The sequence below is a fragment of the Balaenoptera ricei genome, chromosome 8, assembly GCF_028023285.1.
Source record: "Balaenoptera ricei isolate mBalRic1 chromosome 8, mBalRic1.hap2, whole genome shotgun sequence".
Lineage (NCBI taxonomy): Eukaryota > Metazoa > Chordata > Mammalia > Artiodactyla > Balaenopteridae > Balaenoptera > Balaenoptera ricei.
In genome coordinates this window covers 114,090,192-114,103,657 of record NC_082646.1, presented here as the reverse complement: position 1 = coordinate 114,103,657, position 13,466 = coordinate 114,090,192, and the positions used below count along the sequence as shown (strand labels likewise).

General features: G+C 59.2%; 1 protein-coding gene across 5 annotated transcripts in view; it reads left to right on the top strand.

Moving 5' to 3' along the window:
- The window catches only part of PTDSS2 (phosphatidylserine synthase 2), a 28,549-nt gene extending 16,582 nt beyond the window's left edge, over positions 1-11,967 (top strand). For 3 of the 5 annotated variants that reach the window (XM_059932445.1, XM_059932446.1, XM_059932447.1), the window contains exons 2-9: positions 8,512-8,646; positions 8,901-8,951; positions 9,735-9,848; positions 9,982-10,100; positions 10,459-10,573; positions 10,661-10,806; positions 10,892-11,077; positions 11,198-11,967. In XM_059932445.1, the coding sequence (XP_059788428.1) occupies positions 8,512-8,646; positions 8,901-8,951; positions 9,735-9,848; positions 9,982-10,100; positions 10,459-10,573; positions 10,661-10,806; positions 10,892-11,077; positions 11,198-11,357 (1,026 nt within the window). In that variant the 3' untranslated portion in view covers positions 11,358-11,967. Of the gene's footprint in view, positions 1-2,850; positions 2,919-8,511; positions 8,647-8,900; positions 8,952-9,734; positions 9,849-9,981; positions 10,101-10,458; positions 10,807-10,891; positions 11,078-11,197 lie in introns of all 5 variants that reach the window. The other 2 variants (XM_059932444.1, XM_059932443.1) reach the window with 2 other exon arrangements.
- The last annotated feature ends 1,499 nt before the right edge of the window (positions 11,968-13,466 follow it).

Genomic DNA, 13,466 nt, shown 5'->3' with positions numbered 1-13,466 from the left:
CCCCAGAGGCTGTCGGTGGGTGAGGGCGCAGCCAAGTTCTCGTGCGCACCCGGCGCTGGACGGGGCCCTGCCCGCGTCATCCCGGGGCTCAGCTTCAGGAAAGCTCCCTCTGCGGCTCTGCGCGGTGTGAGCGTTCGGCCGGCTCCCCCGCTGCAGCGGGCGGTGCCCTGGTTTCTGAGTCGATGTGCTGAGCGCGGCTCTGCCTTTCCTTAGTTCACCTGCTGTGCGCACACCCTGTTTCCCTGCCAGTCTTGGCTTAGTTCACGTGGGGACCTGCCCAGGAGCACCGTCCAGACGGCTTGTTCACAAATCAGGTTGCGTGTGCGCACTGGCAGGAACGGACTCCACAGAGGAGGCGCCCTGGGGTCTCCGCGTGCCTCCCGCCCTCCGCTGGGCCTGGCTCAGGCAGCCACTCGGGGAGCAGACAGCCGACCTGTGTGGGGCGTTGCTTTATTTGGAAACGAGCTGGCTGCAGCTCCTCCGCCTGGGGCTGCCCCTAAAGAGGCCCCCTTGCCTTCGTGCGTGGCCCCCTGCAGAAGCTGGAGTCGACGAGGACGTTGCAGGTGCTGCTGAGCTGCCCGGAGCTGACGCTCAGGAAGGAGCTCCGAGCGTGGGTCTGGGAGCGGGGCAGCCTGTGATCAGGAGCCTCTGGGGTGGCTCGCGGAGAGCCGGAGCCGGGCTGGGGTGTGGGGACCCGGGCCGTGGGGAGGGACGAGGGCCCGCTGGCCACTGGCGGGGGGCAGGCCTGGGTCCTGGTGGGCGCCGCGGGGTGCTCGTGGTGGGGAGTCTGAGCTGGCTGCCTGTCTGAGCCGAGTGGGGGCGGCCAGGGGAGGGACAGTGCAGCCGTCATGGGAGGAGGCGGCCGTCCCGGCAGCCGGGCAGCTACACTCGGCCGCCCCAAGTCCCTGCTCCACAGCCCTCGACCTGCTGCTGCAGCCTCGAACCAGGGAGAGTTTTCCAGGTTTCTCCTATCTTCAAGGGCACGAAGAATAAGTCTGTCACCTCAGCTGTTTACGTCCGTTGTCTCAGAACACGTTAGCCCACCTGCCCAAGAATTCACCACGTTTGTATTTCCTGCCTGTGCGAGGTTGGATTCTCGTCAGTCTCCGGGGCGGTTTTCCCCGGGCGAGTGGGCTAGGCCCCAGCCCTGAGGGTGCCGGGCGGCCCCAGAGCCGGGCGTCTGCACACTTCTCACGCTCTTCCGGCACAACAGGCCCCGCACCCCTCCCTCTCACCTGCCCGGCTGCCTGTACCCTGGGTCCCCACCGAAGCGGGGGCGGGAGGGCGCGTGGCGCTGTCGCAGATGACCTGGAATAGCTGTGGAATAGCCGTGGCCAAACCTTGTGTCTCCAGTTTGTGAGCACGGCTTATTTTTTTAATTCAAGGTGAATTAGCTTTTAAAAGTAGGCTGGTGGTTTTTTTTTTTCTTTACAGACATAAGCATAGGGGAAGCAGATATCTTATGATTTGTTTATTTTATTATTTTATTTATTATTTATTTATTTGTTTTTTAGCTGCGTTGGGTCTTCGTTGCTGCGCACGGGCTTTCTCTAGTTGCGGCGAGCGGGGGCTACTCTTCATTGCGGCGCACGGGCTTCTCGTTGCAGAGCACGGGCTCTAGGCACGCGGGCTTTAGTAGTTGTGGTCCGCGGGCTTCAGTAGTTGCAGCACGTGGGCTCAGTATTTGTGGTGCGTGGGCTCTGGGGCGGGCAGGCTTCAGCAGTTGGGGCTCGCGGGTTCTAGAGCGCAGGCTCAGTAGTTGTGGCGCACGGGCTTAGTTGCTTCGCGGCATGTGGGATCTTTCCGGACCAGGGATTGAACCCATGTCCCCTGCATTGACAGGCAGATTCTTTACCACTGCGCCACCAGGGAAGTCCCCTTAGGCATTTATTAAACAGGATTCTGAAGATTCTTGGAAGATAGACATTACCGTTGGCTTTTAGGACAGTTCTAGACCTTCCCCTTCCTGTCATCTCATCCCCCAGGGACTTGAGAGTATGGATAGCAGATGGTGAGAGAGAGGAGTCCCGGCCAGTGAAAGGGGTTCTGAGGGACACGTTCGTTCTTTTTTCCAGCTTTATTGAGATAGGATTGACACGTAACATAAGCTTAAGGTGTACTGTGTGATGATTTGATACATGTGTATTGCGTACTCCAGTATGGTTAGTTAACCCCTCTGTCATCTCATGTAATCTCAACTTTTTTTTTTTTTTTATGGTGAGAACATTTAAGATCAACTCTCTCAGCAACTTTAAAGTATATAATATAGAACCGCCACATGTAGTCACCGGAGGGGCAAAAGTGCTGACTGAAACTTAAGACAGTTTCCTGAAACAAATCGTCGTCCCAGGAATTCAGAGATGGTTTAATGTTGGGAAATGTGTTAATTTCATTCATCACATTAACACTAAAGAAAAAAATTGATCCTCGTAAATGCAGAAGAATAAAGTTTTGTACTCATTCATGATAGAAGCACAGCATACTGGAATTAAAAGGTTCTCTTACTGTGACGAAAGGTATCCACCAAAACCCTGCAAACTTACTTAATGACGAAGGTTAGAAGCATCCCTAGGAAACACAAGACAAGGATGTTTGCTGTCACTGCTCGTATCTGGTGGTTTGCGGGCCTTCTGTGCTGCGGGAAAGATTAGGGACGGGAACGGAAGAGAAGGAGGAAGAACAGTCAGAGGGAAACTGTGCCCAGCCCTGAGTTAGATCTTGCTTCTGAAGTCTCTACCAGGGACCTGAGGGCCCCGAGCAGAGGCCGCGCGTGCGGGAGCTGTGTGGGGCGGGGCCGCGGGCCGCAGGGCGGCGCCCCCTGATGCCTCTGTGTTCTCCGTGTCTGTACAGCCTACTGGAGGTTTTGGCTCTGCGTCAGTGTGGTCTACGAGCTGGTTCTCATCTTTATACTCTTCCAGGTAAGCGGGTCTCTTGGTTGGGTGAACTGTGAAAGTGGAGGTGGCACAGAACGCTCTGCACATTGGCCCCCAGGGCTCTGGTAGGAGGCTGGACCCCACGCGAAGGGGGCAGGGGCCGTAGGGGTGGGAAGGCGCCAGCCATCGCCTGCGGCAGAGTCTCCGTTCTCAGCGGGCCTGGACCTCTGGGCGCAGCTGCCGCGTGGCCGGGGGACGATGGGTTCAGACGTGGACGCCTGGCGGGCGCTCCAGATCTGAGCAGGGCTGAGCCCTCGCAGGGGGCACACCTGACCCCGCAGCACAGGCGCTCTGAGTGTGGGCAGTGGGCCCAGGGCCAGTCGCCATGGGCCTCGTTTCTGGTTTTGCGGGTGACCAGCTGTGGCTTTGTGTGCTTTTCTCCCTTCTGGCACACGTTCTGCAAGGGGGTTGGGTTGGAGGTTGGAAACTTAGCTCCTCAGTAAATCTTGGATCAGGATTTGTTGCCGCTAACGTCTGTCTGACTAATACTCCTGTTCTGCTGGACTTACCGAGCTCGCCTTTGAGGGTGGTCTCCAGTATTCACAATCTCAAAGCAGTCAGCGATAGCTGAGTGATTTATCATCACGTGGGAAGGTTTGCATTTCGGGTAGGTGTGCAGGGCTGGGAGCTGTAACACCTGTTTGTGTTTGTGTGGACACCACAGTTCGGCACAGAGCCCCAGGCCCCCTCGGGTGCCACCTCTGTGACCCTGGCCTCGCAGTGGCCTCGCAGGCACCATCTGTCCCTGCATCCCCGCCATTTGTCTCTTGGAAAGTCTCGTGTGAGTGGAGTTGTGCAGAGCGTGGCCTTCACTGCCTCTGAAACTCACCCAAGCCGTGCGCACCTACAGCCGGTCCTCTTTCTCGTGGATGGGGCTCCTGGTGGAGGGACCGCCATCTGTCCAGTCACTGGGGTTGTGTCTGGTTTGGGGCAGACGTGCGTGGAGCTGCTCTGAGCCTCAGGTACGGGCTCTTGTGTGGACCTGAGCTTTCATTTCTTGAGGGTGAACACTCGGGAGGGACTCCTGCGTCATAGGTTATAGGTGTCTTAGTCCCAGGGCAGCTGTGTCCCGCCAGCACCCTCTCTCACCTTGGCAGTACTGGCCATCACCAGGATCTTTTATTTTAGCCAGTGTCTTATGGATTTCACTGCATTGCTAGAGTGGCTGATGATGTTCGACCAACTTCTCCTGCCTTCATGAGCCGTGAAACACACATCCTCCTCGGTGAAGAGTTTATTTCTTGCCCTTTTTAAAAATCGGGTGGTTTGTTTTTGTAGTGTTGAGTTATGACAGCTTTTTATGTAGTCCTGGTTACAAGGTCCTTTGCTGGATGTGCTGGGCCTTCGTTCTTTAACAGTGGCGGTCCTTGTGTCTTTTCTTTTTGTGTTTTTGATGTCATGTCTAAGACTTCTTTGTCCAACACCAACTTATTAAGATTTTCTCCTATACTTTCTTTTAAAACCTACCTGGTTTTATATTTTACACTGAGATTGCTTATTCATGTTGAATTTCTTTTTACATTTTGTTTTGGAATGATTGTAGATTCACAGGAAGTTGTGAACAAATTGTACAGGCAGGTCCTGTGTTCCTTCACCCAGGTCCTCAATATTTTGCACAAATGTAGGACAGTATGTGTACCTGAAACTAACACAATATTGTAAGTCAACTATACTTTAATTTTTAAAAATATATATATATGTATATATAAGACAGGATCAAACCAGGAAATTGATATCAATGCACTCCACAGAGTTTGTCACAGTTCAGTTTTACACGCATGTGTGCACACACACGTGTGTATGTAGAATTCTGTGCAATTGTTTTGGTTTTATTGCAGTGTATTTAATTAAAAGTATTTTTTAACTACAGTAAAAAACACGTAACATAAAATTTACCGTCTCAGCCACTTCTAGGTGCACAAGGCGGGGCACGAAGCACATGCACATGGTCGTGTTACCTTCCCCACCATCATCCCCGGAACGTTCGGTCTTCCCAAACGGACGCTCTGTCCCCATGAAAACTCACTCCCCTCCCCTCCCCCACCCCGGGCCCCACCGTCTACTTCCTGTCTCTATGGATCTGACTCCTCCAGGGACCTCCTGGGAGTGGAATCAGACAGCATTTGGCCTCCTGTGACTGGATTATTTCACTGAGTGTAACGTCCTCAAGGTTCACCCTGTGTAGCCTGTGTCACAGTTTCCTTCCTTTTTAAGGCTGAGTAGTGTTCCGTTGTGTGTTTAAACCACATTTTGTGTATCCACTCAAATGGACGGACACTCGGGTTGCCTCCACCCCTTGGTGACTGTGAACGTGGGCGTGCGAGTACCTGTTCCAGTCGCTGCTTTCCATTCCTTTGAGGACACGCCTACAAGTGGGATTGCTGAGTAATTCTGTTTAACCTTTAGAGGAGCTGCCAGACTGTTCTCCACAGCGGCTGTACTCATTTTACAGTCCCTCCAACAGTGCACAGGCTTCCAATTTCTTCGTATTCTCACCAACACTTGTTATTTTCCTTTTTTTTGGGGGGGGCGGGGTGGTGAAGTGGTAAAATATCTCGTGGTTTTTCTTTTTTTTTTAATAAATTTATTTATTTATTTTTGGCTGCGTTGGGTCTTTGTTGTTGCGAGCGGGGGCTACTCTTCGTTGGCGGTGCGCAGGCTTCTCATTGCGGCGGCTTCTCTTGCTGTGGAGCACGGGCTGTAGGCACGCAGGCTCAGTAGTTGTGACACACGGGCTCAGTAGTTGTGGCTCGCGGGCTCTAGAGCACAGGCTCAGTAGTTGTGGCGCACGGGCTTAGTTGTTCCGCGGCATGTGGTATCTTCCCGGACCAGGGCTCAAACCCGTGTCCCCTGCATTGGCAGGCGGATTCTTAACCGCTGCACCACCAGGGAGGTCCTCTCATGTGGTTTTGATTTGCATTTCCCTGATTGCTAGTGATGCTGAACATCGTTTCATGTGCTTGTTTGTATGTCTTTTTGGGAGACCAGCTTTTGTTCTGATTGATTTTTTTTAATGGTTCATGTTTTGTTTTATTTATTTAAAATAAACTTTTTATTTTAAGACAGATTTACAGGATTGTGAAGTTAGTGCAGAGAGTTTCTTCACCCAGTTTTTCCTGTTATGAACATCTTACACTAATATGACACGTTTGTTACAATTAATCATTATTAACTAAAACCCACACTTTCTTTCAGATTTTCCCCTCCTCTGCAGCACAGGACCCTCCCCTTACGTGGGTCTTTCATTTCTCTCAGCAACATTTTGTGGTTTTCGGAGTATATGTTTTGCACTTCCTTTGTTAAATGTATTCCTAAGTATCTCACTCTTTCTGGTGCTTTCCTGAGTGGGACTGTCTTGATGTCGTGTTGGTCTGCTGGTCCCTGGCGTCTGGAAGTGCAGCCCGCTTGCTCTGTCGGTCTGGGCCCTCTGTACCTGCTCATTCGTTCCCACAGCTCTGCTGCTGTTCGGGGGGTTCCTGAGGGGGTCTCTGTGCAGGAATAGGGGGAGTTCACGTCTTCCTTTCCAACCTGAGTGTCTGTCTGTCCGTCCGTCTCTGGCCTCACACTGTCCCCCACTTCTTAGCGGGGAGCCCTCAGCCCTCGCCAGATTCTCCTTGTCAATGGAGGAAGTTCCACTCTTCCTAATTTGTTGAGTGTTTTTTTCATGAGAGGGTATTAGATTTTGTTGGTTGGATGCTTTTTCTGCATCAAATGAGATGATCATGTGGTTTTTTCCCTTTATTAACATGATGTTTTGTGTTGATTCATTTTCTCATTTTGAACCAGCTTAGCATTCCTGGGATAAAGCCCACTTGGTCGTGGTGTATGACCTTTTGTATATACTGCTGGATTCACTTTGCTCATATTCTTTTGAGGATTGTTGCATCCATATTCATAAGAGACATTCTCTGTAGTTTGCCTGGAATGTCTTTTTCTGATTTTGGTATCAGGGTTGCTGGGGGTTTGTCTGGTGTTTCTGTCGTGATTTGACACATGATTCTGACCGTCGGTGCTGACCCCGACCCCCTGGCAGAGGTGTGTCTGTCGGGTCCCCTCCACGCCTCGCCCTCAGGAGGGAGGCCCCCCTGCGCAGCGGGCGGAGAGCAGCTCCATAATCCGATGGGAAACCTTCTGTGTGGGAGGTTTGTCTCTTCTCCCTGACTCACTAATGTGTCCGGTCATTTCTTAAATCAGTGCAGACTCGTGGGTAGGTAGCTACGTTATACTTTGGGTTACAATTCAATACTTGATTCGTTGCTCAAATTGTTCCAGTTAGCTGCTGGGAGCTTTCCCATACCCCACGTACATGGTGGGTTCTTGGTGTTTTGTTTTGGGTTTCTGAGCACCTCCCTCCTTTCTGGTGCTAGAAGACACTCCAGGCCCATCTTGGGGGTTCCCTGCCCAGCCCTGGAATCTGCCATTTCTCCAGGGAGCCTGGTTCCTTTATTGGAGAACGAATGCTCTTAGGAACCAAGATCTGGGCTCTCTCGGCCAGCAGCGCGGAGCCCTGTGGGTCCTGACTAGTGAGTCTGCAGATTTATAAGTGACTGGTTCTGGAAGGCCCTCCTGCCCAGGCTGCTGTCCTCTCCCAGAGCCGTGTCACGAGGGGTCAGTCGGCCTCCCTGGCCTTTGCTGGAGTGGAGGTTCATGGTCTGGCCCTCTGGGCTTGGGTGACAAGCTCTCAGCTGGGACCGGAGCTGACTTCCTTGGGTCCCATCAGCCCTCAGATGCCCTGAGACGAAGACACAGTGCTGTGTTTCACTTCTCTGAGGGTTGAGTGTCCAGGGATGTGAGCCCCTAATGACCTGGCTCCGGAGCAGAGGCCGTGGGGCCACCCTGACTCCGGAACACAGCGGTGTCGGGTGCTGTCCTGCTGTCTGGCCCTCAGATCCTGTGTTACCAGGGCACACGTGGGGGGGGGGGGGTGTTCAGTTGTTCGTGGTGTCACCTCAGTCATGTGACAAGGTGCAGGTCTGAGTGTCATCTGTCCACACACACCACGGACCGCGTCTCGTCACCCCAGCCTGGAGCCTCTTCCCCGCTGTGCTCTTTCGCTGGTACTCGGGGCAGGAGCGAGGGGACAGGGTCCTCATGACGGGTATCCCAGGGTGCCTCCTGTGGACCACAGGCCCCAGCTGGCGGCCAGCGGGGGCCTGGAGGGAGGAATGAGGGGGCCCTCTTCTGCCAGGGTGCGCCCCCAAAAGCCTACTTTGTGCCGAAGCTGGAGGCCTGTTTGGCCAACGTTGGTGTCTGGGAGAGGCTGTCCGGGCGCCGCGTGAAGAAGCGTGTCCCACAGCGCTGTTCCTCGGTGTGGGGTCTGGACCCCGAACTGGACGTAGGGAGGAGAGGTGGGGAGACTGGTGATCGGAGCGCCCTCCCACGGGAGGTGCCCCTGCGACGCCACGTGGCGTGGTCCTAGGGTCCCATGGGGGCGTGAGGACGTCCTCGGACTTGGGACAGCCCCGCTCTGCCCGGCCCGAAGTGGGGGCGATGCTGAGACAGTGCTTCCCCTCGCGGTTGGTGGGTGCTGTCTGCGCACCCCAAACCCCGCCCCACTGACATGCCGCCGCCCTTGCAGACCGTCCAGGACGGCCGCCAGTTTCTGAAGTACGTCGACCCCAGGTTGGGGGTCCCGCTGCCGGAGAGGGACTACGGGGGAAACTGCCTCATCTATGATGCAGACAACAAGACCGACCCCTTCCACAACGTCTGGGTAGGCGCCTGGAGGGGGACGGCTGGCCTCATGACGTGGGGGCCCCTCCCGGCAGGGCCGCACCACCTCCCATGCGTGAAGCTCAGCGCAGCCCCAGGCGTGGATGTTTCTGGGACCCCAGTCACTCTGGACTGGAGGGGGTGAGGGTACCAGGGGCCGTGCCACCCACACGCGGGGATGCCTCTGGCTGCGGCGGGGCCCCTTCCCAGCTCACGACGTAGACCGAGCGCGAGGCCTGCCTCTGTGCCCCACAGGACAAGCTGGACGGCTTCGTGCCCGCACACTTCATCGGCTGGTACCTGAAGGTAGGCACCTCCTCCTTGGGCGGGGCACCTGGTTTCGGAGCCGCCCTGAACTCTGGGCCGTTTTCCAGCCGTGCGGTGGGTTGCGGCCGCGGTGTGGGACAGGCAGGCTGCCGAGCTGGGGGGCCTGACCCGACCTTGCGTGTCCTGGGCGTTGCGGTGGCCGCCGGAGAGCAAAAGGGAGAGACCCACGGGGGGCCCCCGGCCCCCACCCCACCCAGCCCTGGGCACCCTCAGGCCTGGGCACACGCGTCGTCGACATACCTGCAAGTTGCCTCAAAGTCTTTTTTTTTTTTAATAAATTTATTTATTTTATTTATTTATTTTTGGCTGCGTTGGGTCTTCGTTGCTGCGCGCGGGCTTTCTCTAGTTGTGGCGAGCGGGGGCTACTCTTCGTTGCGTGCGCGGGCTTCTCGTTGCGGTGGCTTCTCTTGTTGCAGAGCACGGGCTCTAGGCGCGCAGGCTTCAGTAGTTGTGGCGAGCGGGCTCAGTAGTTGTGGCGAGCGGGCTCTAGAGCGCAGGCTCAGTAGCTGTGGCGCACGGGCTTAGTTGCTCCGCGGCATGTGGGATCTTCCAGGACCAGGGCTCAAACCCGTGTCCCCTGCGTTGGCAGGCAGATTCTTAACCACTGCGCCACCAGGGAAACCCTCAAAGTCTTAACTTGGGGCAGCCCGAGCCACAGCTGCTCTGCCGCCGCGCCTCACCGGAGGGCAGTGGGGCGGGGGTAGGGGGCGGGCTGTCCTTGGGGGATCCCGCGCAGGGGGCTGACGCCCTGGCGGCCCGCAGACCCTGATGATCCGTGACTGGTGGATGTGCACAATCGTGAGTGTGATGTTTGAGTTCCTGGAATACAGCCTGGAGCATCAGCTGCCCAACTTTAGCGAGTGCTGGTGGGACCACGTAAGTGCCGCCCTCTGCGTCCCGGCCGGCCACCACGTGGGGGCAGCGGGCGGCACGGGGTCCCCTCAGCCAGGGCCGTTCGACCTGGGGATCCGTGGCACCCACCTCCCTCCCGCCTGGCTCCCGCCCCCAGTGGATCATGGACGTGCTCGTCTGCAACGGGCTGGGCATCTACTGCGGCATGAAGACCCTCGAGTGGCTGTCCCTGAAGACATACAAGTGGCAGGGCCTCTGGAACATTCCGACCTACAAGTACGTCTGGAGAGCCGCCCTGCTCCGCGCAGGCCTTGACCCCAGTGTGGGGCCTGCAGGGCCCCCGCCGCCCCCCGAGGTCCTTTCGTGAGGTGCTGCAGGCGAGGATCTCGCCTCTGTAAACCCCACCCAGGATGTGACCCTGGGTGCTGCCCTCATGGCGGCCGGGATGTCAGCCCGTCCCCATCCAGCCAGCTCCTCTTCCTCCCTGCTGGCCCTTCTCGGGGTCATCCCTTCCCAGCCGCCTCCCTCTGTGGAGAAGTAGAGAAACGGTCCCGGAAGAGACCTGGGGGGCCGGGGGGTGGGCGGCGCGGGGTGCCCCGCGGGCGTTGCCCTGGGCTGACGGCCGCGGTTCCAGGGGCAAGATGCAGAGGATCGTCTTCCAGTTCACGCCCTACAGCTGGGTCCGCTTCGAGTGGAAGCCGGCCTCCAGCCTGCGCCGCTGGCTGGCCGTGTGCGGCATCATCCTGGTGGTAAGGCCCGCGGCCGCCTGCCGCCCCGCCCCGCCCCGCCCCCCGCCCCCGCCCCCGGCGCCCTCCACCCTCCCTCCTCTGCCCCAGTTTCTGTTGGCAGAGCTGAACACCTTCTACCTGAAGTTCGTGCTGTGGCTGCCCCCCGAGCACTACCTGGTCCTCCTGCGGCTAGTCTTCTTCGTCAACGTGGGCGGCGTGGCCATGCGGGAGATCTACGACTTCATGGACGACCCGTGAGGGCCGGGGCGGGGCCTGGGCCGCGGAGGGGCGGGCGCGGGAGCTCTCGGGCCTCACCCCTGCACCCGCCTCCCTCTGCAGGAAGCTCCACAAGAAGCTGGGCCAGCAGGCCTGGCTGGTGGCGGCCATCACCGTCACGGAGCTGCTCATCGTGGTGAAGTACGACCCGCACACGCTCACGCTGTCCCTGCCCTTCTACATCGCCCAGTGCTGGACGCTCGGCTCCGTGCTCGCCCTCACCTGGACCGTCTGGCGCTTCTTCCTGCGGTGAGCGCCGTGGCCCCGGCGGTCCTGCCTGCCCACCCCGGGCTCTGAGCTCCCCTGCGGGGCAGCGTCCAGGGACCTCCGTGGGCCGGCCGGTGGTGACGCAGCCCCCGCTGTCCCCAGGGACATCACCCTGAGGTACAAGGAGACGCGGCGGCAGAAGCAGCAGGGCAGGGACGACCAGGGCAGGGCGGACGGCAGCGTGGACGGGCGCCCACCAGGGCCCGACGACCCCTCGGGGCCCGAGGAGGCCGAGAGGGAGGGGGTGCCAGCACCGCACTGACGCTGCGGCTGGGCCTGCAGAGCCCAGGCCTGGCGCCCTCCACCCTCTGGGATTCCCGCCAGGAGCCTTCCAGCGGGCCTCAGCCCTCAAGGTTCTATCTCCCTCTTCTCCCGCGTGCACAGTGGGGTGGGGCGCGTGTGTGTGTGGCGTGTGCACACGTGTGGGTGCGTGTGTGTGTGTGCGCGTGTGCTCCTGAGGCTCTGGGGCTCGCCTTGGGCCGGCTGGTGCCCCTTCTGCGCGGTCAGCCCGCCGCCTTGGCCACCCCGAGCCTTGGTGCCCACACGGCCCGGCCCAGGCAGCAGCGTCTCGGTGCCCCTGTCCGCTCCCTGGGCCCTGCCGGTCCCCCACGACCTTCTGGCGGCACGTGTGAAGGACAGGCGTCCGGGGACGCCCTGATGTGGCTGGAAAGGGCAGATCCGCTTCCTCGGGAGCCTCCATCTGACCCTCCAACCTGGAGGGTGCGTGGACGGGGCTGCCCGCACATCGAGTCGGAGACTCCAAGGCCTGGTGCCCGCCGTCAGGAGGGCGGGTCGTGAGGGAGGGTCTCTGTGGCCCAGGGTTGAGGTCACCCCCACGAGCAAACAGAACAAATAAAAGCCACGGTGAAGGCCTGCGGCTCCGCGGCTCCTCGCTGCCCCTCACCCCCGCCCTACCCTGTGCCACCTCGGGTGCTGCCCAGAGGGCAGCTGGGAGCCACTCGGGCTGGACGCCTGTCCCGGCGGACGACCAGCGGGCGCGAGGGTCGCCGGCCTCCCGGGCGCCTCCTGCTGCCTCTGCCCCTCGGGCCGGCCTGAGGGAGCTAGTTCTGGGTGGGGGACGGGGGACGGCGCACCGTCCTCAGGCTTCACACGCACGGGTGAAGGGAAGCGCCCTGACTTCCGGGCGAGGGTGACACTCCCGACCTCCCCAAGGGCAGGGCTCCTCAGAGCGCCAGGGCCTCGGTGGACTCGTTTCCTTAGTTTATTTTCCCGTAACTATTTCTGGGGAGAATTTCAAACCTAGGGCGGTTGTGAGGACAGACGGCGGCGCGCCTGTGCCCCCCGCCCCACCCGCTGCTCTTGCGTTGTGCTGTTGAGCTGAGTTTCTCAGCCTCTGGCTTCCATGGGCTTCCTCAGTGTGCCCCACCCCACCTGCTGCCGTCCCAGTGTCACCTTTGATCTGGGTTTAGGGCCGACGCCCGTCCCACCAGTGCGGAGGCACCAAGCGTCCTGTCCGCCCACCTCCACCCGGGGTTCTCGGCGTCGCGGGGTTCACAGTCGCTCTGCTCCCAGACTACCTCCCTCCTGTGGCCTGTGCTCTCCCTGCAGGGCTGGAGGCCCGTGTTGCTCACCAGTCCCAGGCGTGGCCCCCGGGAGCGGTTTCTGGCCCAAGGTGGGTGCAGGTTCCCCTGGAGCGTCTCCCACCCAGACCTGGGTGGGTCCACCCACTTCTCCACAGATCCTGCTCCCTTCCCGGGGAAGGTGTTACAAAGCCAGGGTCCTGGGTACCTTGAAGGGCTTTGTAGTGATGGCAGGAAGTTACTGCCCAGGCGCCAGACCCTTTGAAAGCTGCCCAGTGTCTACACCTTGATTGTGCTGCTCAGGGCAGGTCACCCCTACGCTGTCCACCCACGGCCAGACGAGGCCAGCTAGACGGGGTGGACCCTGCCCTTATGTCCACAGGGCTCCGGCCTCCACCAGGAGAGCACTCGGGAGCCAGCCGTCGGCAGGCTCGGCCCGGCCCGGCCCGGCCCTGGGAGCAGCTCCCAGCCGGGGTTTCCGGCCCACACGCAGGAGGTCCGAGCGCGCTGCCAACCAATGACCGATGCTGCTGGCCAAGGTGAGCCAGGCCCCGAGGGCAGCGGCCACGTTCTGGTGCCCCGTAGTGCAGGCGGGACGCCGTCCTCGCAGACCTGAGGCAGTGAAGGCCTGTAGGATGGGTGGCTTCCGAGGCCGCACGGAGCAGGACCCCGCCAGCACCTGGGGCGCTCAGACCGGACCCCCACGGAGGGCCCCGCTGGGCACACCCGCCACCAGGCCCGGACCCCCGACTTGCCCGAAGCGGCTACGTCCGTGGTGCTCGCTGGGCAGCCGGGTGCTCATGAAAACATCCCCCCCTCGACACCAGAGC